Consider the following 27,032-nt stretch of genomic DNA (forward strand, 5'->3'; position numbering starts at 1 on the left):
CCCGTTGAGCCCGACAATCTAGCCAGCTTTCTACCCACCTTATAGTGCATTCATCCAGCCCATACTTCCTTAACTTGGTGACAAGAATACTATGGGAGACCGTGTCAAAAGCTTTGCTAAAGTCAAGAAACAATACATCCACTGCTTTCCCTTCATCCACAGAACCAGTAATCTCATCATAAAAGGTGATTAGATTAGTCAGGCATGACCTTCCCTTGGTGAATCCATGCTGGCTGTTCCTGATCACTTTCCTCTCATGCAAGTGCTTCAGGATTGATTCTTTGAGGACCTGCTCCATGATTTTTCCAGGGACTGAGGTGAGGCTGACTGGCCTGTAGTTCCCAGGATCTTCCTTCTTCCCTTTTTTAAAGATTGGCACTACATTAGCCTTTTTCCAGTCATCCGGGACTTCCCCGGTTCGCCACGAGTTTTCAAAGATAATGGCCAGGAAGCTCCCTGAGAAGCTGGTGTTAATCAGTCCAGGCTCCTGGGGGTGCTAGAGAGGTCCATAAGAGGCTCCTCCTCCTCTATCTCCCTGCAGCTTTCTGTTATTCCCTCTCACCTTTTCTCCTGCCTGCCTGTTATGTCTCTTGTGCCCTCTTTCCTCCAGCACAGCACTCCACCATCTCTGTACATCTAGAGCAGAGAGAATACATACATAGAGCAGACACAATTTTCTACACTCTGGGTCTTAGTGGCGCCCCCCCACACACACACCCCTAGTCTGGCACCTGAGGCGACCGCCTCAGTTCACCTCATGGTAAGGCCAGCCCTGTATATGGATGGAAACATCAACAGTTCCATTAGATAGGATAAAAAATATAAATGAGATATAAATAATCATGCTTCAGGGCATCAGCCAATTACTAACTGCACGGGGTCAGGAAGAAACAAACTATGAGTTGATTATTCAATAGCGGTCTGCTTCTGGGTTTCTCTCTGAAGCATTTGGTATTGGCCATTGTCAGAGACAGGACAGCAAGCTACATGGACTGTTGGTCTGAGGTAGAATAGCAGTTGTGATGTTCTATGACGGGTAAATTGCAACAAAATTCACTTGCAATCAGGCCCAGTGCGACCAGAACCCTTAGCGAACCTTGCAGTTAACGTGATTTGTGTTTCACATCTGTAACAAAACCAGGCCCACATTTAGCCTGACCCACTTGTCAGACAGACAGAGAAGGAAATGAAGAAGTCCCATCCTATTGGTGTGAAAAAAAAATCCCCTTTTCCTTCTCATGACTTTGAAGAAAGAAGGGGGAACCTATTTCGCCACTAAAAAGATGCATTTCATTAATGGGAACCAAGACACTTCACTCTGGATCCAGGGTATGAAACCCCACCCAAAACACCAGGGCTGGTGCAGGCAAGCACTGAGAGGCGAAGACAGGTCGGTACGTGATCCTTAGACATGAGGTCAAGGCATCCCTGGTATAACTATCTACCCGCGTACTCCACTCACCTCACTGCAGCAAACACTGACCGGTCTGGCTGAAAGAGCTTAAGGGCAGAAGGGCCCATAGTGATCATCTTTTCTGCCCTCTTGCATGATGCAGGCTGTAAAATCTCACCCAGTGATTCCTGCACTGAGCACAAGAACTGCTGGCTGAGCGAGAGTACACCTCCAGATAAATGGAGACTTAAACTCTGATCACCATGACTTATTTCCTTCTGGTTGAGACTGGACCTGGCTCCAAATGAACTTGCATTTTGCATTGAAATCAGATCGATTTCACAATTTTGTCCATTTGAGATGCAAAACAAAAGGTGAAACCCTGTTGATTTCATCCAAGCTTTTACAAGAAACACAGCCTTGTGCTCATGGGTACTTTTCAAGAGTGAAATGCCTGCTATCCTCCTCAGAAGAGACAGCTGCAGGGTCAGGGTCCCCCACAACGTTCTCTAACCCTGCCAGACCATGTCTAGTTCAGTCTCCATGGATCATTCAATCACTTTCTCTGACACAAATGCCAATAAGGCAACAATAGGGATACCTTTCGCGATGCAGGCAACTGTCCTCTAGGTCTGAAAGTGAACTGAGGCTAGCAAGTGAAACAAACCACACAGTAATGATTTTCAGCTAATATGATTCTTTCTCCAAGATCGACTGCAGAGATACAAAAAAGCCCCCTATCTATACGACCACCCAGCCCCTTGCAGTTGTTGCTCTCAGCTATAGTGTTTATATCTTATACACTGCTAAGACAGCAATATATCCGTCTCCTTTAGTCAGGAGAAACATTAAAGTAAGTTCAGATTTATGATGGGGAGGTCAGGAGCTGTGAGTACAGGTTTATTTTCAATTCCAGACACTCCTAAAGGCAATATAAAGAAGCCGGGCTAAATTCTCCAGAGCCTTCTCAGCTAGACAATTTTGTATTAACTACTTTTAAGAACGAAAACTGCAGCTAGTGCATTAATGCACCAGGAATGCCAGATGTTCCAGGATGGCTGTTGCCTGAATTAGAACATCTGAAAGATGCAAAAGGACAGACCAAGGGAACGTGAATAGGATCAGTGTTTTGCCTCCCTCTTACTCACTGTGTCAGTTCAAATCCAGCCTAGAAAATCATATTATGAGCTGCAGACAGTTGTGTGACTGAGATACAGGACTGGACACTAGGAAATTGGGGTTCAATTCCTGACTCTGACACAAATTGTGTGACCTGTGGCAAGTCACTTCATCTCTTTCGGCCTCAGTTTCCCACCTGCAAAATGGGGACAATAATAGAACCTTCCCTCTCCAGTGTAATGTGAGGACAGATTAATTTGTAAGGTGCTGTTAGAGCGATGGTCCCCAAACTTTTGAGGGTCACACACCCCACTTCCCCCTGTTCATGCCCCCCCAGCCCTCCCTGGAGCCAGGGCCAGGAGCAGGGCCATGGCTCGGGTTGGGTGAACTGGGACACAGACAGGGATAAGGGGGCTGGGCCACAGCTGGGGGTGGCTGGGCCTGGGGCCGGAGCTGCGGCCAGGGAACAAGGCTGAGGGCGGGTGGCAGGAGCATAGCCGCAGCCGGGCCATGATGGGGGCTGGCAGCCAGGCCCGTGGCTGGGTGCAGTTCCAACCTCAGCCCCGCCTCCAGTTTAGGCCCCAGTCTGGGAATGCAGCCACCGCCAGGGGCTGAGGCTGGGGATGAGGCCGGGAACAGAGACGTGGCCAGGGGCTGAGGCTGGGGATGAGGCCGGGAACAGAGACGTGGCCAGGGGCTGAGGCTGGGGATGAGGCCGGGAACAGAGACGTGGCCAGGGGCTGAGGCTGGGGATGAGGCCGGGAACAGAGACGTGGCCAGGGGCTGAGGCTGGGGATGAGGCCGGGAACAGAGACGTGGCCAGGGGCTGAGGCTGGGGGCGGAGCTGCAGCCAGGCCATGGTGGGGGCTGGCAGCTGGGCCCCCAGCCAGGTGTGGAGCCACGCTGAGGCTGGGGACAGGGTCAGGTGCAGGTTCGGGAGCTGGGCTGCAGCTGTAGGTGGGGTCGGAGCAGAGCTAGAGCTGTGGCGGGACTGGGTGGAGCTCCCTCCCCAACCCCCATGGGGGCTGGCTCAGCCTCCCGCACCCCCCTAGGGACCGCTTATACCCAAGGTGCTCTATAGATCTGAAACACTGTCACATGAAATAGCTGGCAGTTCCCCATTCAATTAACAAGGGGGCAAGATTGTTCTCTAAGCCCTAGCAGCTCCCGCTCCAGTTCAGGGCTGAGGGACATTGGCAGGACCATTGGGGAAACTCTCACTGCCTCTGTTTTCATCGTCCCCATTCTGTGGATGGATAAACAGATGACTGCAGCGTCAGAGCTGCTGCCAATGGGACACCCTGGCCGAGCAGTACATTTGCTTAGGAAAATCAGGTGGATGTGCGAAGAATGGTTTGATTTAGTGACGGATTCTGGCAGGACCATGATATTCCCTAGATTAAATCCATTAAAAACAGCTCCAAGCTCTACTGGAAAGAATGACTTTGCTGAGCCGACTGTGGCTTGTGCCCATCTCTGCTCTCGCTAGGGATTGTCAGGGCCTCTAAGAACTTGAATCTCAGCGGACGGATTACAGTTCTGACGCACCTCTTTCCACAACCTCATCTGATCCCACAAGCAGAAGAGAGCAACTTGGCCAAGCTGGCGGATTTAAGTGCCAGATATCAGGGAGCCGGCCTGAACAGGGGCTACAGTAAACCTCAATTGTCCTTTAAACATCTGCTTTAGTTCTGTGTCTCTAAACAGCCCCAGATAAAGAACACTGCCTAATCCATATTTTGGGGAAATCCTATGGATGGGATTAGCTATCCCCAGTTCCTCCTCGCTTTCGTTTTGGCAGCGTCTCTCTCACTAATCAAAAAACAGAGCAGCAGAAGGGCCTTTTCCCAGGGATCTCAACAGTCTGCAAAACTATCCCAGAGATTCATTGGGGATAAGGCTGTCCGCAATGGCCAGGTCTTGCTTTTGATTTACAGCTAATAGTTAGAAGTCCGCTCTTTATACAGTGGCAGGTACTTGGCTACTCACGCCAGTTATCACAGGCTTGGCTACTGCAGACTGCAGTATGCATACACACACTTAGGCTGCTCATGCTTCCAGCAAAGCCGACCCAGACAGCCAATAGGAATACAGATTCAGCATCAGAAGGCATTTGGGTCTTTGCAAGGAGATAACAAGCATCTCTTCCATCAGCTGATTTCAAGATCTTTCCAACAGGAAAGTATCAAAAAGGCTAATTTGGGGAGATATTTAAACAAACAGGACAGAAGCTCTCAGGAAATCTTTATCTTGTGTTTGCAGGGATATGGACTGCAGGGTCTAGTAGGTCTGTTCCATCTTTCGGCTAGAAAGATGGAAAAGATAGGCCACTAGCCGAAGAAAGCATAGACCACCAACCAACCATTCTCTTCAGCAGTTAACATGCAGCCAAATGACACCCAAATCCATCAGCACCCTTCAACAAAGGAACTCTGTGATACAATGGAAGTGGGACTGGAAGCCAGCATTTGGCTTTACATTATAATTACAAACTGCATTTCACTCGTGCAACCACAGCCAGGCTTACTGTGCAATTACATGTCACTACATACAAATGACAGTGCAGTTACAGTTACTTTACCAATTACTGAGCAATTGTACCCACTATGCTAAGAGGTTTTCACTTGTAATTCAGGAAGCAAAGAAGAGGAGGGGGAGGGAAAATTACTCTAATTGACTTGGGTTTGAGCAAACGTTAGGTTTTTAGGCCTGTAGTTTAAGCGTAAATTCAAGGATTGGTGGCAAACTTGCAGAGCTCTGTAGAATCCTAAGGCAGAACATACCTGCATTTATGTTACCACTGTGCTCCCAGCACATGGCTTGTGCAAGTCTATCCTATGTACCTCACGTTGTAAAAACTGCAATTTCCTGAAGAGGCATCTGCATTTCTTATGGAGGCCAGCAGGTTTCATTCAATCTTCAGGCCTTCTGCTAATAGAGCTGGGCTGATTACTTGTTGCAAATAATCATTTGAGAGTCGCTCACAAACCCATCCTGATTTACTGACTAATCAATGTTCGTGATGTATCTGAGGGGGCATTTGGATTAACAATTTTCAGCCTATGGAGTGTTTGCAAACTCTCCACTCTTTCTCATATATGCTGTGTGATTGGTCACGAATCCCATGGTAATGGTTCCGCTCCAGAAATGAACTGGGAGCCAGCACTGCAAAGCTCACAGTGAAGCAAGCAGCTGTGTTCAGCACCAGCTGAAGCCTCTGAATGGCTTTCTAGGGCAGCACATTGCAATCATCCAGTCTGGAGGCCACAAAAACCAGGATAACAGGTGCTTTCCACAGCAAGAGAGGGGCATGGTCACCTTCCAGCTAAACAGAGAGAACAGGGTACTTCCAGCCACCATTAAAAGTCAAGGAGTTGTTGAAGAACCAGAGAGATGTAACCCATAAGTATGTACCACCCAGAGATGGCTCACCTATGCCCTGCCCCCGAGATGCTTCCCCTACCAATCAGCATCACCAGCGAGCTTCAGTCAACTCATTCTCAGCCATGCCCGTAGTTTGGCCAGATGCTGGGAAAGCAGACTGGCTGCATTGTCTGAGCCTGATGAGAGATGCGGACCTGAGTTGGAGGCTCCAGAAGGTTTTCTTAGTGGACAAGGCATCCACATTCCAAAACCCAAACACCACTATTGCAGAGTGGCCGAGGATCTGGGGCCAACTTTTCAGTGGGCAGGCCTTCCTTTGGAGGGTACAATTTGCACCCACAAAAGGATAGGTGCGGGAACTAGGGGTGCAGCCGCACCCCCTGGCTTGAAGTGGTTTCCATCATGTACGGGGTTTACAGTTTGGTTCAATGGCTCTCAGCACCCCCACTCTGCACATTGTTCCAGCACCCCTCCACAAAAGAGGCTGGCCTTGCAAGCCCAAGTCTTGGACGGTAACACATCAAGCTACCCAATCACAGGTGCAAATCAGGCCATCAGAATGCAACTATGAAGACTTGTGCCTGCAGTTCCTTTGTGGGCAGGAAATCTGAAGGCCAGATGGCATCCGCAGACTAGCTAAAAACATATCCTGAATGTGCAAGGAACCTGAATTCCCCATTCCTTCCTCCCCACTCCCGAAGTAACCCCTGCCACCCAGAGTTTGAGAAGCATATGGCTGTGGTGTGGTGAGGAACAACGGTTTCCAGGGTGCTCAGCCGAGTAATTTCCATGAGCTCTGAAGTTCACTGACATTTTTTCTTACTGAAAGAGATTACTGACCAGAGAGACACTACCTTTGAAGCCGCCAAGGTCTATTGAGTAAATATGCATTTAGGCATCTTTTAAAAAGTGAAGTATTGATCAGCTAAGCTGCAGCAGGTCTCCTGTAAGACCATATCCCAGCAGCAAAGCTGTGTATTTTTTATATATATGATAGACAGTGGCACTTCACTTCCTTTAGTGCTGCTACAATCAAGAGTGGGGGGCTGTAGCTCCATCCTGGAGAAGAAAAGTTTCTTGCCAAAAGGAACTTGTAAGGCACTCAGATACGACAGTGATGCAGGCAGGATAAGACCCAGAATGGAATGGAATAGAACAGAACAGAATGTGTGGGATCCTGTTGTTATTTATATTATGGTAGTAGCACCCAGGGCAGGGGCAGGCAACCTATGGCACGCGTGCCAAAGACGGCACGCGAGCAGATTGTCAGTGGCACCCACACTGCCTGGGTGCTGGCCACCTGTCCGGGGGTCTCTGCATTTTAATTTAATTTTAAACGAAGCTTCTTAAACATTTTAAAAACCTTATTTACTTTACACACAATAACAGTTTCGTTATATAGTAAAGACTTATAGAAAGAGACCTTCTAAAAACATTAAAATGTATGACTGGCACGCAAAACCTTAAATTACACTGAATAAATGAAGACTCGGCACACCACTTCTGAAAGGTTGCTGACCCCTGAGCTAGGGGCCCATCTCATGGATCCGAGCTCCATTGTGCTAAGTGCTGTACAAACACAGAACAAAAAAAAAAAAAAACAACAGCCCTGCACAAAGGAGTTTACAACCCAAGGCTCTGTCCACATTTGAGACCTTATAGCAGCTGATTCAGCTGCGCTGCTGTAAGATCTCTTGTGTAGCTGCTCTATGCCCACAGGAGAGAGCTCGCCCGTCGACATAATTAAACCTCAATGAGCGGCCGTAGCTATGTCAGCAGGAGAAGCTCTCCTGCCGACATAGCCCTGTGCACATTACCACTTATGCTGGCAAAATTTGTGTCGCTCAGGGGTGTGTTTATTTTCACATCCCTGAGCCACATAGGTTTTGCTGACATCAGTGGCAGTATAGACATGGCCTCAGTTTCTCTCTCCCCCCTCCCCTTGCATCCGATGAAGTGAGCTGTAGCTCACGAAAGCTCATGCTCAAATAAATTGGTTAGTCTCTAAGGTGCCACAAGTACTCCTTCCCCTTCTAGTGTCTCCCTGGCAAGGCTTTATATATATATATTTTATACACACACCACTTTGGGATCATTCAGGACATAAGCAGCTACATAAACGTAAGATGTTTTCTTTTACAAAATATGAACAGTGATGTGATCATTATTTGGATGAGATTTTCAGTTAGGCCTGGTGGGGGTGGGGAAAGACCCCTACAATGGCCTATTTATGACTGATTATTCTCAAACACACACCAGCAGTCTAGGTGTTAAACCTGGCGAGATGCTGAATGTTTCCTGACAGCTGCTGCGCACCCTTTACTCCCCTTGCAGGAAATGGCAAATGCAAGCCCTCAGCACCTGTCAGGATTAAGTCCAAATGCCTCCACAAAGCCAGAACCGGGAGATCTTCTCCACTGAATAACAATTACTATAATTATTATTTTGTTATACAGACAAAATTATAATTTGGGCTGCAAAGTGCTATGCATGACAACTGGACTATAGAAATTAAACAACAACACTACTTTGCATTCATATAAACACCTTCACCCAATGATCTCAGAGCTGTTAAAAAACATTAATTAAGCCTCACAACAGTGCTGGGAAGTTAGCTTAAGGACTGCTATGAACAATGTGTATGTGCTCTTGCCTTTTAACTGATACAAGCAAAACAGCTCAGCTGTGTGTCAAAGGCCCTATATTTCTAACAGGTAACAGAGAATCCCCTTTAGTTCAAGTACTGTGTTTTTGGGACAGGAAGAACTGAGTTCTCTCTGGCCTTAGCATCCAACTGAAGATGAATTTAAAGAACCCTAGTTATCACTCTAAAAACAACAAGGAAAACTCCCCTTTATTACCTCTGTCTCTCCAGAGACCAGTACTTGAGACACTCAGAGCGTTCCAGTCAGTGCAGTATAAATTCACTCAAGCCATTAAGCCCAAACTCCTACCGCATCTGAAAGCGGGACTGTACTGTGGAAAGCCACGGCAACTTGTTTTAAGCAGTAATGCCATAACGATTACATGCTTGTGTTTCCTGGCTCAGGCCCTTGACCAATAGTCCTGATCCACCGGCAAGTGATGGGTCATTCCCTCATTAGTAGGAATACATTTCATTAGTCCCTTCTGCTCTCTCTCGGACTCCCCCGCTTTCTCTCCATACCTGAGTGTGCGTCTGGATAATGTCACTTGTGTGCAGGATAAATCAGCTGAACAAATCCTATTATATTTTGGAATACTGACAGCAACATGGTAATGACATTGAAACAGGGAAAATATTGTGTTGCTCCTACTGATCTCATGTCACCCACATGGCCATGCCAACTTCATTACTGTACTAAAATGGCAGAGGTCTCGGCTTCTCTCACCAGAGCCACCATTTTTGGGATGTACATGGACACATCCATATTATAGATGGTCTGTCTAGCCCCTCCCATCTTTAAAGCGTTACGAATACACGTACCTCCACAGTATCTGTACCGCTGTGGGAGACAGGTCACTGACTCGCTAACAAACAGCGGGGGGCTGGTGAAACGAGAAAGAAACTGGGTGATGCAGATGGCACTGCCATATAAATTGTGCACACAACAGGAGGTGGGACTAGAACTTTTGTTTTTTCAGCTCCAGACAGCACAGCTGTCTAACGCTGGAACCAAAGGAAAACTTCTGGTGATGGGGGGGGATTAGATCCCTTTATGCTCACTGGCTGGCTAGCCATGGACTCTGATGCCACTCACACACAAGCCAGTATGTTATATAGCATGTGCCTGGTGAAGGGTCATCCAGACTTGTTACATCTCATAGGCTGATATATCAAGAGTCTCGTTCTTTAGCAAAACCTGCAAGGCTGCACTCTTTATTCTTGGCATTTGTCTAAGTAAGGGAGAGGTAGCCCGTGGGAAGGGAGACTGGCCAGGTGGCTCATGCACTAGATTAAGACACTCCATAGCTCTGGGTTCAACCCCCAGCTGTACCACAAGCTTCCTGTGTGATGCTGGGTAAGTTACTTAGCCTCTCTGCGCCTCAGTTCCCCAACTGTAAAATGGGACCAATGATTCTGATTTGTCTATTTACAGTGTAAACTCTTTGGGATAGATACGGTCTCTTACCATGTGCACCGATACGGTCTCTTACCAAGTGCACCAAGTACAGCAGGGCCTCCAGGTTCTCCTTCAATAGTAATAACGATGAGTGAGTTGCTGTGCTGCTTTGGGGAGATTTGCTTTCGAGGAAGTCCTGTGCTGGGTGCAATCTCATAGGACGCACCAGAAGCATTGAAACATAATGTAAATGTTTTTTTAAGGACATTGCCAGAAGTTTAGCGCACTAGCTGGTTCTTTAAATGTTAGAGTCCAAATCCGGCCCTGACTTACACCCTACAGAACTCCACTGGAGTCAGGGAAGTGACGGGGGCGTAAGTCAGTGCACGACAAGGCCCAGAGGGCAAAGCTAAATTCAAATGTACCCTTGACCTCAACAGAAGGGATATTGTGCAGCTCCGGGCCCGGGACCAGTGGTGCTTTAAATAGCATCAGGCTTGTGGGGATAGCCCGAGGTCCTTTGCTTCTGGTTCTTGTAGGACTCTTGGATTCTGCCGCTTTTTTTAAAAAGCCGTTACGTAACTATCCCCTCGGGCTGGCAAACTTGCAAGGTAACAGCACAGTGAGGCAACGTGAGGTCAGGCCTGGTACGTAGCTGTTCACCTGGCATGTACACAAGTGCAAGGCCATCATATGGAGCCCACAGAAGACCTTAGGCTAGGCCACGTGCAATAGAGCCGCTGGGTCCCTGGCAGCCAAAGCAGCTAAAATCAGCTCCTGAACACCAAATCTAATCTGTTGTGAGACATACGGCAAAGAGCAGCAGCTGAGACAAGCTCTGCAAAGCTCTTCTCCACTCAGGCAGCCAGGGCGGGGCTGCCACTTAGCACACCTGCAAGAGACCCTGCCCCGGGGGGTGGCGAGCACATCACACCACATGCAGCGTGAGCGCGGCCCGCAGAGTAGGCAGCGATGTGGGGGAGGGAGCTAAGAGACCCTGCATGAAACATCCCAGACACAACAGTACTCGTCAGCAGCCTCGGGCCCCATTCCACCTTCAATGGGCATTCTGTGTGAGCAGGGTCAACAAGCAAGCAAGAAGCCAAAAGCGAACAGCACAGAGCACAGGGTAATGGCAGCCAGCCATTTAAAGGGACAGAAATCTTATATATTTTTAAAAGGAGGTTGGTCTGCAGCTTTATTAATTATTATTATTATTTTTTAAAAGAAATTTTGGGGGGGGGGAAAGGAGGGGAGAGGACAGGACCGGAAGGAATTTGCTTCCAAGGATATTTGTTTTGCAATGTTACAGGCAGCCAAACTGAACTAGTGGAGATTATTGGCATTACCATCATGTGTACTCTCTGTAACAAGAACTACTTTCTGCTTGGATCATACTTGATGCCTCTAATAAATAACACGTCTAGGTCATTAGGCCCTGATTCAGCAATGCACTGAAGCATGTGCTTTGACTTGAGTCGGTGCATACGTGCTTTGCTGCAGCATGGCCTTATAAAAGCACTTTTCAGCCATGACTCTCAAAGCTCTTTACAGGGCAGTTATGGAGTAAAAACTTTGCAAATGAGATGTCATCTTCGTATGGGCGTGTCCATGCAAATACCAAACTTCAGCCTTTGAGCATGCCCAGTGTGAACTGGATGAATAATGTGTGAATAATGCACCAGGCATTATTTCTGGGCCTGTTACCTTTCAACCTGCTGTACAGGGTAAATCTTTGAGTCCTTGTCTTGCCAATAACTTTAGAGGAGGAAATGAGGAGGGAGCTATAAGTGAACCACTCTTTGGCAAATTTTTAAATATAAATGTTATTAAACCCCCATTAGACTCTTTGCCATTCCTGATTGCAGATCTCCCCGGTCTGAGGGTGGAAACAGAAACTTTCAACTTTGGAAACAGCCTCTGCTTACGTTTGCTTTACTGAGGGTTTATAGATTCATAGATTCCAAGGACAAAATGGTCCATTGTGATCATCTAGTCTGACCTCCTATATAACACAGGCCATAGAACTGCCCCAAAACAATTCTTAGAAAAGATCTTTTAGAAAAACATCCAATATTGACTTTAAAATGGTAAGTGACGGAGTATCCACTACGACCTTTGGTAAATTATGCCAATGGTTAACTACACTCACAGTTAAAAATGTATGCTGTATTTCCAGTCTGAATTGGTCTAGTTTCAACATCCAGCCATTGGATCATGTTATAGCTCTCTATGCGATATCGAAGAGACCATTATTAAATATTTGTTACCCAGATAGATATAGACAAATAACATCACCCTTTAACTGTCTCTTTGTGAAGCTAAATACAGTGAGCTCCTTGAGTCTATCACTAAAAGGCAGGTTTTCTAACCCTTTAATCATTCTCGTGGCTCTTCTTTGAACCCTCTGAACAGCCTTCTTGAACTGTTGACACCAAAACTGGACAGAGTGTTCCAGCAGTGGTCACACCAGTGACCAATATAAAGGTAAAATAACCTCTCTACTCCTGCTCGAGAGTCCCCTGTTGGTAATCTATGTGGATTTAGGAAAACTGAAAAGGGTAAGAACCATAAGTGACGGAATGAAACGGAAGGAAAATTTAAAGGAGGATAGGAGAAATACTTCCCAACAGTGGGATCATGGAAGAGTATGGCTATAGCTACATAACTATGTCCCTGGTCACAGCCTCTGCAGGCACTGAACCTGAGACCTCTGGATTTAAAACACATAATAAGCCTCTACAGGTTGAGCTAAAAGAGCAGCTTTATTAGTTCAGAAACACCGATGGACTCAAATTGGTACACATAGCCTGTCCACTAGAGAGACACAAAGAGCCCCAGCATGCTAGTGCAGGTTACATCTGCACTGGGGAAATTTACCAAAAATATTCCCACTGGTGAGCACAGTTACATGAATTAGTCCCATGGAAGCTGATAGGCTATTGCTATCAGGAACTACTCAGAGTGAGAAAGTGCTCAACTCATACCAACATGAGTGCAAAGATCATACCTGCAAAAATGTAGAGGCCAGAACCCCTTACTGAACTTCTCCTAAACTGATGTCAGAGAAAAACACAGTTCTCACTCTCAGGTTGGGTGCAGCAAATCAGATACACGTTATTACCTCAAGCAATTGGACAGAGGGGAGAGAGTGCACTAGGACGCAGGGTTTCCCCCACCTGGGCAGGTCTCTCCCAGATAAACAATTTGAGCAAGTATTTATACCTTTATTACAGACAATAAGCAGCAGCAACTGCACATTGTTTATACATATTCCTTCATGATATCTTATTTTTCTTACCATTTCTCTTAGTCTGCATTCTATTCTTATCGAATACAAGGTCACAACAGCCTCTTTCACAGTTGTTTTCCACTTGCTTCGCACTATCCCTGCTTCTACAAATCCTGCGTTATTAAAGCGAGGGTTAGCCTGACTCCTACTCATTTCAGAGGCCTGCATCCAAATTCCCTTTATCTACTTCCACACTGATCCAGTTGTCATCCTTGCATGATCCTTGCATACAGTGATGGTATGGGAATGCCACAAAACCACATGCATCGGAGGTCCCACCTCCTTAATTCGAAAGCAACGGTCCATCCATTTTTCAAAGAGAAATGGATATTTTCCTGTGCACTGAATAAAAGTTTTAGCTGTACAATAATCCACCACCATTCCTCTACTGTTCCTGGAGACTGAATAGGGGAAAGGTAAGGTGAGAGGCTACACAAGGCTTTGGTTTTGGTGCTACTTTTCTCTTAGCCTCTGGAAATGCTGGCACTTCCTACCACACCTCCACCCATCTCTGTAGAGGATTCTATTTTGCAGACAGAACACTCCGGATGGGGATTCCTGGGAACAACTGACTAGTAAGTGGCAGTGTTGTCCAGTAGCCAGCACACGGGACAGATTCAGGAGACCAGAGTTCTATTCTCAGCTGCACATTGACCTACCCCATGATCTTGGGCAAATTGTGTTTCTCTCAGTTTCAATTTCTCCATCTGTAAAAGGAATAATGATACTTTCCTTCCCCGGTAAAGCACACTGAAATCTTTGGATGAAAAATGAGGTGGAAGAACTTGGTATTATTATTGCTAGGACAGGTGTTTGTTCTCCCAACAAAAGCAGAAATCCAAATTGATAACCCATTGGGGAGGGGCGGGGGGAAGAGATGAATAGTAACACCCTAAAATTCCCAGCCACTTCCTCATCACAGTTGCAGGGCACATGGATCTTCAGGAGAAAAGCAAGCATAGAACTCAATTGGATCCTATATTAAGAACATAAGAACAGACATATTAGGTCAGACCAAAGGTCCATCTAGCCCAGTATCCTGTCTTCCGACAATGGCCAACACCAGGTGCTTCAGAGGGAATGAACAGAACAGGTCATCATCAAGTGATCCGTCCCCTGTCGCCCATTTCCAGCTTCTGACAAACAGAGGCTGAGGACACCATCCCTGCCCAACCTGGCTAATAGCCATTGATGGACCTATCCTCCATGAATTTATCTAGTTATTTTTTGAACCCTGTTATAGCCTTGGCCTTCACAACATCCTCTGTCCAAGAGTTCCACAGGTTGACTGTGCATTGTGTGAGGAAGTACTTCCTTTTGTTTGTTTTAAATCTACTGCCTATTGATTTCATTTGGTGACCCCAAGTTCTGGTGTTATGCATACGAGTACAGACCCCCTACTACTTGAGCTAGAAGAGCCTCTGCCTGTAGCTGCTAGCCATAGATGATCTATGACACACCACGAAGCAGTTTTGGTTCTCACCCACAGGATAGCGGTGCACCCATCAGTCACCATGTTACAACATTTTGCACTTACACAGCATGTTCTGGCCTCGTCATCATCAGTGCAGCGAGGGTACCAGTGATTTGCCCAAGCTCACATAAAAAGGGTAATAGGAGAGTTGGGAATATACCCAGGAGTCCTGACTCCCATTCCCCTGCTGAAACTACTTGGCAACTCTGCCTCCCTGTGACTCACACTTTGGTCCCTACCCTCAAAATAAGAGGCTATCCGAGCACTTCTTTAGCTGTCCTCCCAGCCAAGCCGCTCATCAGGGAATAACTCTGAAGCCTCCCCAGGTATGTGCCCCAAAGCCCAACTATACTACAGTGTTGGGAAATGATTGCCCAACCCTTTGAGAGCTCCTGAGCTCAGAAAGGTTTTTTTTCCTAGCAACAGGGCTGCCACAAAAAACAAGAAGAGATTGACTACAGTAATTTAGACAGTCAAACTCCATTTCCTGCCAAAAGACAAACGAAAATACACCCGCAAGGCAGCAGTCAGGTGGTGGCTGGGGGCTGGCGCTTGATTATCTTGGACAGATATTTCACTAGAGTATCCTGGCAGCAGCGGCTAAGGTGACACCTTTTCATTTAAGGCACTCGGCTTTGTTACGCTGCAGTTCATCAAGCGGGCACTTGTGAAAAATAAGAATCCAATCAGACAGATGAAAAGACCTGGCTGCCAGGATAAGCGGCTGAGCTTCCTCCTTCGCTCTCTAGAATAGCGAGGGTCAGCGGAGAAAACCTTCCGTATCACCACCCGAGACACTGTGGCTGGGATTCAATCCCCACCCAACACCCAGTCAGGTCATCTGCTTTCTTCCCCTGGGGTCTCCAAAGCAAGTGCTATGACACACCAGTGCTATCTTCTGGGAGACACCTGCTGCAAGCCCATCCAGCTCCGGTGTTTCAGGATAGCAGACCACCGGGCTGTTCCCAGAAGCAATGGGCCGTAGAAGGCTCCACTGGGCCGTGAAGATGGACTGCAGACTGGACTCTAACTAGCACCCTGCTCTGGGAAGTACCCTCCCTTTGGGGAGGCTGCCCCAGGAGGTGTTGGAGGAGGCTCACTAAAAGAATCCCTGCAGAAAACTGATCCTTGGGAGCAATAATGTGAATGGGCTTCAGCCAGTGGGAGAGAAGGAAAGACAACTAAACGGGCAGGTGAGAGGGATCCTGAAGGGCATCCCCTAAAATAAGTTGAGGATTTTTAATATAGATAAAAGCAAAACCACAGAGTAGCCCAAGGTGCCTGCATTTCCCAGGTGGGAAAAGGCACCAAGCTTTTAAGTCTTGTGAAGGATAGTCCAGCAGTTAGGGCATAAGTCTGGGACTCAGGATTCCTGGGATGAATTCTCTCCTCTACACAGGCTGCCTATGTGACCTTGGGCAAGTCACTTAGTCTCTCTGTGCCCATCTGTAAAACAGGGATAAATAGCACTGGGGACTTGGCAGGATAAATACTTTTAAAGATTGGAGGGGCTCAAATACGACAGCAATGGGGGTCCTATAAGTAATTGAGATGGAGAGATAAACAATGCACCTGAAACCTGTGGAAATCCATTATGCCCAAACCAGGGGTGACGGAACAGGGGGGCTTGAGGCCATGGCCACTTGTAAAAGTGGAATGGCTATGCCCTCCTCCCCCTTTTTACCAGCTGTAAAGGCAAGCAATGGGGGGATGGAACGGAGAGGAGCGAGCGGGGGACAGAGTCTTGGGGGGGGAAGAGGCGGCACGGGAGGGGGCCTCGGGGGAAGAGGCAGTGCGAGGGCAGGGGGAAGCAGTGTGAGGGTGGGATCTTGGGGAGAAGGGGCTGTGCAGGGATGGGGGCTATGGTTTGGGCTCCTGTGGGCCCTCCACACACATTTTTAGGGTGCTTCCGCTGCTCCTGGCCCAAACACTCACCATGTGTCCATTATTACGTTGGATTATCCGAACATGAGATATTATAGTCACAGACTTGCATGCATCCTATAGTTTCTATCAGAGAAGAAGAGATTCTTCTTAACTTCCTATCCTAAACTCCTTAGTAGTAGCACTGGGCTCTCACTCTCTCTCTCTCCCCAGCCCCCATAGGTATATAATTAAATTTCATTAAACTTTTTGAAAGTTTAAAGTTGTTTCCATATCACACAGTTTAAAAAGCAGACTTATTTATGGTGTTTTTAAAAAAATGCTTTTTTCCCCCCCAAAAAATTGTTATAGAAACAGCTACTGAAATGGTAGGAGCTCCAACCTCCTACCACACTTCGCTATAAATGGAAAATTTCAATAATCATTTCGATAAACATTTGGATTTAAAAAGTGACAAAAAAAATTGTGAAGAATGAAACATTTAAAAAAAAGAGAGATAAGGTCGGGGGGGAGAGGAATATCTTTTATTGGACCAATTGATGTTGGTGAAAGAGACAAAGCTTTGGGGCTACACAGAGCTCTTCTTCAGCTCTGGGAAAGGGACTGAGAATGTCATCGCTCAGTACAAGGGTGTAACAGATCAGGAGTTGACACATTTCCCAAGAGACTGTTCAAGGTGAAGTGGGCAGTTAACATGCCTACAGTGGTAGGGCAAAGGAGGGTTATCAGAGTGGGTTACAGATAGTGATCAGTGATGTGATTGCTAAGCATTGTGGGATCAAATGTATTATTCAAACGTAAGCTATTCTTATCCCATATGTACACAGTGCTGAAGGAATAGGGGGACGCTGCAGCATTACCTGGAACCATTCATCACCCAAGTGAATAATGCCTGTTTGAAAAGCCACTGAGTAGTCATAAAAAATGACCAATTTTCCCTGATTTATGCTGCAGATTAGTAACTACTGCCTTCTGCCCTTAAGAGGGAAGGAACGTGCGCTATTTTTCATTCATCCATTTGTCTACTGTTCTTCAGGAGATGCACTGTCCTACGGATGGCGGTTCCACGACCACCCACACCCAAGAGAAGGAGGCGGGTGGTGGTGGTCGGGGACTCTCTCCTCAGTGGGACTGAGTCATCTATCTGCCACCCTGACCAGGAAAACCAAGAAGTCTGCTGCTTGCCAGGAGATAGGATTCACGATGTGACGGAGAGACTGCCGAGACTCATCAAGCTCTCAGATCGCTACCTCTTCCTGCTTCTCCACATGGGCACCAATGATACTGCCAAGAATGACCTTGAGCGGATCACTGCAGACTACGTGGCTCTGGGAAGAAGGATAAAGGAGTTTGAGGCGCAAGTGGTGTTCTCGTCCATCCTCCCCGTGGAAGGAAAAGGCCTGGGTAGAGACCGTCGAATCGTGGAAGTCAAACGAATGACTACGCAGGTGGTGTCGGAGAGAAGGCTTTGGATTCTTTGACCATGGGATGGTGTTCCAAGAAGGAGGAGTGCTAGGCAGAGATGGGCTCCACACTAATGAAAAGAGGGAAGAGCATCGTCGCAAGCAGGCAGGCTAACCTAGTGAGGAGGGCTTTAAACTAGGTTCACCGGGGAAGGAGACCAAAGCCCTAAGGACGTGGGATACCGGGAGGAAACACGAGCAGGAGCACGCAAGAGGGGAGGGCTCCTGCCTCATACTGAGAAAGAGGGACAATCAGTGACTTATCTCAAGTGCCTATACACAAATGCACGAAGCCTGGGAAACAAGCAGGGAGAACTAGAAGTCCTGGCACAGTCAAGGAATTATGATGTGATTGGAATAACGGAGACTTGGTGGGATAACTCACATGACTGGAGTACTGTCATGGATGGATATAAACTGTTCTGGAAGGACAGGCAGGGCAGAAAAGGTGGGGGAGTTGCATTGTATGTAAGAGAGCAGTAGGACTGCTCAGAGCTCTGGTATGAAACTGCAGAAAAACCTGAGAGTCTCTGGATTAAGTTTAGAAGTGTGAGCAACAAGGGTGATGTCGTGGTGGGAGTCTGCAATAGACCACTGGACCAGGGGGATGAGGTGGATGTGGCTTTCTTCCAGCAACTACCGGAAGTTACTAGATCGCAGGCCCTGGTTCTCATGGGAGACTTTAATCACCCTGATATCTGCTGGGAGAGCAAGACAGTGGTGCACAGACAATCTAGGAAGTTTTTGGAAAGTGTAGGGGACAATTTCCTGGTGCAAGTGCTGGAGGAACAAACTAGGGGCAGAGCTCTTCTTGACCTGCTGCTCACAAACCGGGAAGAATTAGTAGGGGAAGCAAAAGTGGATGAGAACCTGGGAGGCAGTGACCATGAGATGGTCGAGTTCAGGATCCTGACACAAGGAAGAAAGGAAAGCAGCAGAATACGGACCCTGGACTTCAGAAGAGCCGACTTTGACTCCCTCAGGGAACTGATGGACAGGATCCCCTGGGAGAACAACATGAGGGGGAAAGGAGTCCAGGAGAGCTGGCTGTATTTTAAAGAATCCTTATTGAGGTTACAGGGACAAACCATCCCGATGTGTAGAAAGAATAGTAAATATGGCAGGCCACCAGCTTGGCTTAACAGTGAAATTCTTGCTGCTCGTAAATACAAAAAAGAAGCTTACAAGAAGTGGAAGATTGGACAAATGACCAGGGAAGAGTATAAAAATATTGCTCGGGCATGCAGGAGTGAAATCAAGAAGGCCAAATCACACCTGGAGTTGCAGCTAGCAAGAGATGTTAAGAGTAACAAGAAGGGTTTCTTCAGGTATGTTAGCAACAAGAAGAAAGTCAAAGAAAGTGTGGGCCCCTTACTGAATGATGGAAACAACCTAGTGACAGAGAATGTGGAAAAAGCTAAATGTACTCAATGCTTTTTTTGCCTCTGTGTTCACGAACAAGGTCAGCTCCCAGACTACTGCACTGGGCAGCACAGCATGGGGAGGAGCTGACCAGCCCTCTGTGGAGAAAGAAGTGGTTCAGGACTATTTAGAAAAGCTGGAAGAGCACAAGTCCATGGGGCCAGATGCACTGTATCCGAGAGTGCTAAAGGAGTTGGCGGATGTGATTGCAGAGTCATTGGCCATTATCTTTGAAAACTCATGGTAATCGGGGGAGGTCCCGGATGACTGGAAAAAGGCTAATGTAGTGCCCATCTTTAAAAAAGGGAAGGAGGATGATCCTGGGAACTACAGGCCAGTCAGCCTCATCTCAGTCCCTGGAAAAATCATGGAGCAGATTCTCAAGGAATCAATTCTGAAGCACTTAGAGGAGAGGAAAGTGATCAGGAACACTCAGCATGGATTCACCAAGGACAAGTCATGCCTGACTAATCTAATTGCCTTTTATAACGAGATAACTGGCTCTGTGGATGAGGGGAAAGCAGTTGACATGTTGTTCCTAGACTTTAGCAAAGCTTTTGACACGGTCTTCCACAGTATTCTTGCCAGCAAGTTAAAGAAGTATGGGCTGGATGAATGGACTATAAGGTGGATAGAAAGCTGGCTAGATTGTCGGGCTCAACGGGTAGTGATCAATGGCTCCATGTCTAGTTGGCAGCCAGTATCAAGTGAAGTGCCCCAAGAGTCGGTCCTGGGGCCAGTTTTGTTCAATATCTTCATTAATGATCTGGAGGATGATGTGGATTGCACCCTCAGCAAGTCTGCAGATGACACTAAACTGGGAGGCGAGGTAGATAAGCTGGAGGGTAGGGATAGGATACAGAGGGCCCTAGACAAATTAGAGGATTGTGCCAAAAGAAATCTGATGAGGTTCAAGAAGGAGAAGTGCAGAGTCCTGCACTGAGGACGGAAGAATCCCGTGCACCGCTACAGAATAGGGACCGAATGGCTAGGCAGCAGTTCTGCAGAAAAGGACCTAGGGGTTACAGTGGACGAGAAGCTGGGTATGAGTCAACAGTGTGCCCTTGTTGCCAAGAAAGCCAATGGCATTTTGGGATGTATACGTAGGGGCATTGCGAGCAGATCGAGGGACGTGATCGTTCCCCTCTATTCGACATTGGTGAGGCCTCATCTGGAGTACTGTGTCCAGTTTTGGGCCCCACACTAAAAGAAGGATGTGGAAAAATTGGAAAGTGTCCAGAGGAGGGCAACAAAAATGATTAGGGGACTGGAACACATGAGTTATGAGGAGAGGCTGAGGGAACTGGGATTGTTTAGTCTGCAGAAGAGAAGAATGAGGGGGGATTTGATAGCTGCTTTCAACTACCTGAAAGGGGGTTCCAAAGAGGATGGTTCTAGACTGTTCTCAGTGGTAACAGATGACAGAACGAGGAATAATGGTCTCAAGTTGCAGTGGGGGAGGTCTAGGTTGGATATTAGGAACAACTTTTTCACAAGGAGGGTGGTGAAGCACTGGAATGCGTTACCTAGGGAGGTGGTGGAATCTCCTTCCTTAGAAGTTTTTAAGGTCAGGCTTGACAAAGCCCTGGCTGGGATGATTTAGTTGGGGATTGGTCCTGCTTTGAGCAGGGGGTTGGACTAGATGACCTCCTGAGGTCCATTCCAACCCTGATATTCTATGATTCTATGATTCATTCTTCCCTTTCTGAAAACTTTACTTGGTGGCTAAGTTTGTGCTGCCCAAAACCCCTGCTCTTGGTTAGTTTACTCCCCTTTACACATACACGCTCTCTCTCTCACACACACACACACACACGCGCGCTCAGATTTTGTAAGCAATGGTGCCTAGTACTTTGCCTCAATTCACTCTGCAAGCCAGGCCAGCCCAAGCCTTAGAGCCAGGAGCTGGAGAGAGACTCAGACCCAGCCTCTTCTACGCAAGAGATGAGCATGAGACTCGGTGCACTCAGGCCAGCTGAGTCACCAACTCAAAGCTCATTTCACTTGATGCCAGCAGTCACAGCTGCCGCTCTGGCTCAGCAGCAAGGCCTTCTGACTGGCTTGAGCAGTCAAGTACAGCACACTCCTCCCAGTCTCCTCTGTAATTATTTGTGTGCAAGCTGCAGTCCATTAGTGCCACGTGCCGGGATGGCTCGCAGATAAGATTCTACAAACTTGGTCGTGGCCATGAACAAACATTGCACGGGGAAGAAAACGGAAGCAGCCACAAACGGGGAGGGGGACTCAGACTTTCTGTTAACTGCTTGCTGCCCTATTAGAAAAACATGAGGCCAGAGTAGCCATACCCTGCACTCCAGCTCACGGCAAGCTATCTACAGCGTGGGGGGCTATTGCTGTAGAGTTTAGGAATGAACTCTTTGTTTACTACAGAAGAGCAAAAAAATCAGGACCTATGTTTGACCACATCTCTTAAAAGCCCAAGCAGGTCCTCCTAATCTCTGTCAGTCTCACTGTAACACTCCCAGAGCTTCTCACCACTCACCCCATCGGCCAGCCTAGGCCTTTGGCCAGGCTGAGGATTTCAGTTTCTGATGGCGAGGCAGCAGGGTAGCTCGCCACCCTTCAATTCCCATTGTGCTGACAGGCAAAGCCACTCTGCGGATACATTTACACCTGCAACCATGCAGCCGTGCCAGTGGATGGCTGACAAGGGCTGTAACGGGGGCAAATCTCCCATGGAGAGAAGGCCCTAGTGAGACGTCTATCCCAGACATCTCAGCAGCCACCTCCACTTATTGAAAGGCTACACTTTCCAGGCTGAGGGGGTGGGTTCTGCCAGCTGTATTTAAGTTGAGGAGTTAGTACCTTTCCCGGGGGCAGCCAACTGAAAATCAACAGAGCAAAGTGCTTCTCAACTTAAGGGTTCAGAATCTAATACTCCTCCGAATCGTGCCTTTCATTCGGGGCTCTCTATGCACTTTCTCACGCTGGGGATGGCTCATCTCCACTGTACAGATGTAGAGACTAAGCACAATAATGCTTTGGCAGCTTTCCCCGCCTGGGTCACACAGCAAAGCTGGGAAAGGAACAGAGTCCCAGTCCCCTGCTCCAACCACTAGGCCATGCTCCAACTCTTTGCTCACATTCTCCTATGCAATTTAATAGTTGTTTTCATCAAGGTCTCATTATAGGGACCACAGAGAGCTAACGGTCCCTTTCATGGCTTATCAACGCCACTGAAATGACGGGGTTGGCGCGATTCCGTGTTCTGTCTCAGAGTTCTGCAGTGAGTTGTGCTGGGAGTTTGGTAGTAAGCCTACAGGCAGCAGATACCCCTATGTGGGGAGCTTTAGTGGCCCAACCAAGTAACCCCAGCGGAAAGTACTCCGCTTCAACCTAAAAGCAGCTCTTTGAAACTGCAGCGCTCCAGGGGCGCTGTACCTCTGGGCTTGATCCTTCTCCCACTAGAGTCAATGGGAGGGTTGCTTTTGGCTCCAATGGGCAGAAGGAATCCGACTCAAAGAGACAGCCCAATTCTCATTTACACCAAGGCCTCTTTCTACCAGGCGCAGAGATGGAATTTTTGCCCACTTTCAGGCCCCCCTTTACGCTGCCAGTGGCCTAAGCCAATAGGGAAATCACCCACAGAAACTAAGTCAGACTAAACTTCTCTGCCATTGAACCAAATGGCTAATGGCCTGGAGGAAAGCGGAGTGGATACGGTGCGAATCAAAGAGGAGGCATTCCAAGTCTGCCATTTGACTGGGGGTGGGGGGGCGTTCCATAGTGCTTAGTTTGTAATGAAAGAGCCGCCGGGGCTCAAGCACTTATTTTACATTCATAACTGATCCAGCAAGCCCAGAGGTGCCGGGACTATGAACTGCCTGCCAAGCCTAGAGGTGCCAGGGCTCAGCAGTGCAAGCCCACGCCCAAATTAAGTGCTCACGTTCCAGCTCTGCCATTCGACTGGGGGCCAGGGGAAGCATTCTGTGTTTTCCATTCTCGATTTGCTCAGACTTGAGCTTGCCTCTCGCTTGATGGAGCTAATTAAGACGGAAAAACCAAAGCATGGCGCTCTGTTACATGCAGCCCAGATGCAGTACACGCTGTACTGCTGATTTCGGTACAGCATATCAAAGGCTGCAATACACTGCCTGGGTTGAGGCAGACCCCAACAAGCGTAGCCCGCACCATCAGGCAACGCAAGGATGCTTTGGCTTATTTGCAGAATAAATCCAAGCACCTTGCGCCCCCCACCCCGAATCTTCCCCTTGAATCTTGAGGCATATAGCACTGATCTTCAAGCTATTCCCTTACTGTTTTTTGGTGCACAAACATTGTAGAACTGGCTCTGCATGGGGAATTGGGGACTTCCGTGGGTTAATGGCCTATGTTACAGACCCCTAAAAAAATAATAATAATAATCAAGCCATATCTTAGCAAATCTCATTGTGCAAATTAGTTTAGACTCTGTCTCAAATTAGGGTGACCAGACAGAAACTGTGAAAAATCGGGATAGGGCATGGTGGGTAATAGGAGCCTATATAAGAAAAAGACCCCAAAATCAGGACATCTGATCACCCTACCTCAAATTAAGATTTTGGGGGTAAAATTCCACCCATAAGCAGAGGTGCCACCTTAAGGGTTTCAGTGGTGTATAGAATTTGTGCTGGTCTTCTGGATGGAGGTGGAATTTCATCCCTAATTAATTATTTTGTAGAACAACAACTAAAGCAAATAGGCTGATTCCCTCCGAATATCTCAAAGCACCTTACACTAATTCTTTAACAATCACAACACTCCTGTGAGGTAAGAAAGCATTATGCTCCCCAATTCACAGATGGGGAAACTGAGGCACAAAGTGGTCACATGGTGAGTTGGTAGCAGAGCCTGGCATGGAACCCAGCAGTCCCAGCTCCTAGTTTTCTGGTCTACTCAGTAGGCCACACTGTCCTGGTACAAACAGCCACATGAAGTAGCTCAGTGTGGCTGGTTAAACACGTGACTTACCGCGCTGCTACAGGGAATGTCCTTGACTTTGAGCCAGGCCAGATCTAAGGTCCCCTCTCCCCTGTAGCAGGACTGAAGCCTTTCTTTGATGCGGTCATTGATCTTTTTCAGGATGAAGATGCACAGAGCAGACTCATCCAAGGACTTCATTTTCCTCTTCTGCCCCTTGGAGAAGACTGTGAAGAGGATATCGTCATCTGGGCTGGCACCCAAGGACCTGGCCAAGATGGCACCTGCCTTGGATAAATAGGCTGCTTGGAGAAGCCGGTACTCCACCCCGTTCTTCTCGCAGCCAATGGGCACCTCAACATAGGAGTTGAAGGCTGTGTCCTCCTTGCAGAGCCGGACCAGCTTGGAGGTGTAGACCTGCTCCTTGGTGGTGGAGCCAGGCGGGGAGATCATCTCAGGCTGCAGGGTCAGAAAGTAGACAAAGTTGCCACTGCTGAAGCCGTAGATGTAGTAGATGTCGAAGTCAGGGATGATAGTGAACGTGTCTGAGGGGATCTTGATCATGGAGGCCACAAACTCGTCATGAAAGACATAAGCAAACATCCCATCCGCCTCGGAGTTCTTGGTGAGCTTCCTGCTGGAGATGGTGGGGAAGTACTCGGGCTTGCCGTCCACGGCCGTGGCGATGAACAGCTTGTCATCCATGTTGCTGTAAGAAACAATGACTCCAAAAACAGAGCCACTCTCGTTTACCCCAGAGAGATAATGCTCCTTCTTATGGAAGGGCTCTCCCAGCTTGAAGAGGTCCTCCAGCCTCAACAGCTTGCAGATCCCCTGGTAAAGGCTCCCACAGGCGATCAACCTGTTCTCCTTGTAGTCTATCAGGAGCATCTTGTTGATATTGTTAGTGAGAGTCAAGGGTTCATTGCAAGTCTGGACTATCCTGGGAGGATAGCACTTTGGGTTATCTTCATCTGGACCAGTCTGGTGGGTCACCAGAACTTTTAGGTCATTGGAGAGTTTGTAGATCCTGTTGACAGCCCCCAAGTAAATGTGCCCAGTTTTTTCATCAACCACCAGGTGGTTAAAAGTCCCCTCTGCCTGCTCTCTGGGGAAAGTGGCAAAGGGCCTCTTTGGATTAGGTGGCTGTTGCCTAGCAAGGGATGGCATCATGGTAGATAGGAGCAGGTGGGAAATCAGGCAAGTCCATTTCCACATGGCTGCCGACATAGTTAGAAAGTTTTGTATTCCCAAGGGAGTGAGGATGCGGAGCGGCAAGCGTTTTCAAAGTCCCTTAGTGGATTTTGTCCTGCAAGCAAAGGGAGAGGAAAACAAAAGTATATTACTATGGAGTATTTCCCCCCCCACTTCCTCCTTCAAAACCATGCCATCCTCAGAGAATATTTAATTGCTAATCACCCCTTTCTCATCTCTGATCTCTCTGTATAAAACCAGCACAAAGGAACCCTCCTGGAAAGAAAAGACTGGGAGAAATCTCATGCCAGATTAATAACCAGCCACACACCGTAACACAATAGAGAAATGCATTGGAAGCAAACAATGTAAAAGGGTTAATGGCCACAGATATTGACCAGTATTTGCATTACAAAACCCTGGCTTTGACGGGGTCCCATTGTGCTAGGCACTATACAGGGATATAGTTCCAGTACCTGAGTTTACAGTCCAAACAGACAAGACAGAATGAGTTATGATCCCCTTTTTACAGACGGGAAACTTGAGTAGAAGAGAGATTCAGTGACTTACCCAAGGAATGGGTGACAGAGATAGGAATTAAACCCAGATCTTCTGTAGCCAAGCTCAGTGCCTTAACCACCCTTTCTCTCTGACAGAGTTAGTGTCCCTCCCTCCCTCTTCTCCTGGTGCTGTTCCACTTAGTATAAATTGAATATTCATAGGACCAGAAGGGAGAGAGCCAGAAAGAGACACCGACTGTATAGCCTGGTGGTTTGGGCCCTGACCTAGGACACGGGACACCTAGGTTTAGGTCCTTGCTAAATCAGATAGGGCAGGAACTTTTCTTCTGCATCAGAATGAAACCAAAATTTTGAAACCTTGAAATCTTTCATGAAAGAAAACCGGTTTCTGTTTGGCCCCAGTGGGAACCCAACCCTTTCCGTTTCACCCCTTTGAGCTGCAGTTTTTAGTGCAGCCAAAGAGGATACATATACTGGCACTCAGTGTCCTTCTAGCCTGTTTACACTATGCACGTAAAGGGGTTTCCCAACACCATTGTCCCGCAACACTGTAAACGCTGAATGGTGCTTTAACTGTGTAGGTTTAAAGAGACCGCTGTAAATTGCCATAGGTTTTAAACACACAGTTAAGTTCCCCTCTTTGCCCGGAGACAGAACCCTGTTTTAGCCACATTTGCAGACAGCTCCGTTGTTACTGGGTTCCCTGGCATAGCTGCATTTGTCTCGTAGCCGGGACCTGTGAAACTGCACCTCCTTCTCTTCATAACTGCTTATTTAACAAAAACCAGTTCAGCTCCTTTGAGTCCTGCAGAGCCCATACAGCTACTGGAGAGTGATCTGGATTCCATTCTGGCTCACGCATCACATGCGGACCTTTCAACTAAGCGCTGAGTGCAAAAGCCTTATTACGGACAACCATTAGA

General features: G+C 47.6%; 1 protein-coding gene across 2 annotated transcripts in view; it reads right to left on the reverse strand.

The window, feature by feature from the left end:
• PLXNA4 (plexin A4) overlaps nt 1-25,689 on the reverse strand; it is a 578,455-nt gene extending 552,766 nt beyond the window's left edge. For both annotated transcript variants that reach the window (XM_073328857.1, XM_073328858.1), the window contains exon 1: nt 24,446-25,689. In XM_073328857.1, the coding sequence (XP_073184958.1) occupies nt 24,446-25,624 (1,179 nt within the window). In that variant the 5' untranslated portion in view covers nt 25,625-25,689. The remainder of the gene's footprint in view (nt 1-24,445) is intronic.
• Nucleotides 25,690-27,032: the final 1,343 nt, after the last annotated feature.

The sequence above is a fragment of the Lepidochelys kempii genome, chromosome 1, assembly GCF_965140265.1.
Source record: "Lepidochelys kempii isolate rLepKem1 chromosome 1, rLepKem1.hap2, whole genome shotgun sequence".
Taxonomy (NCBI): Eukaryota; Metazoa; Chordata; order Testudines; family Cheloniidae; genus Lepidochelys; species Lepidochelys kempii.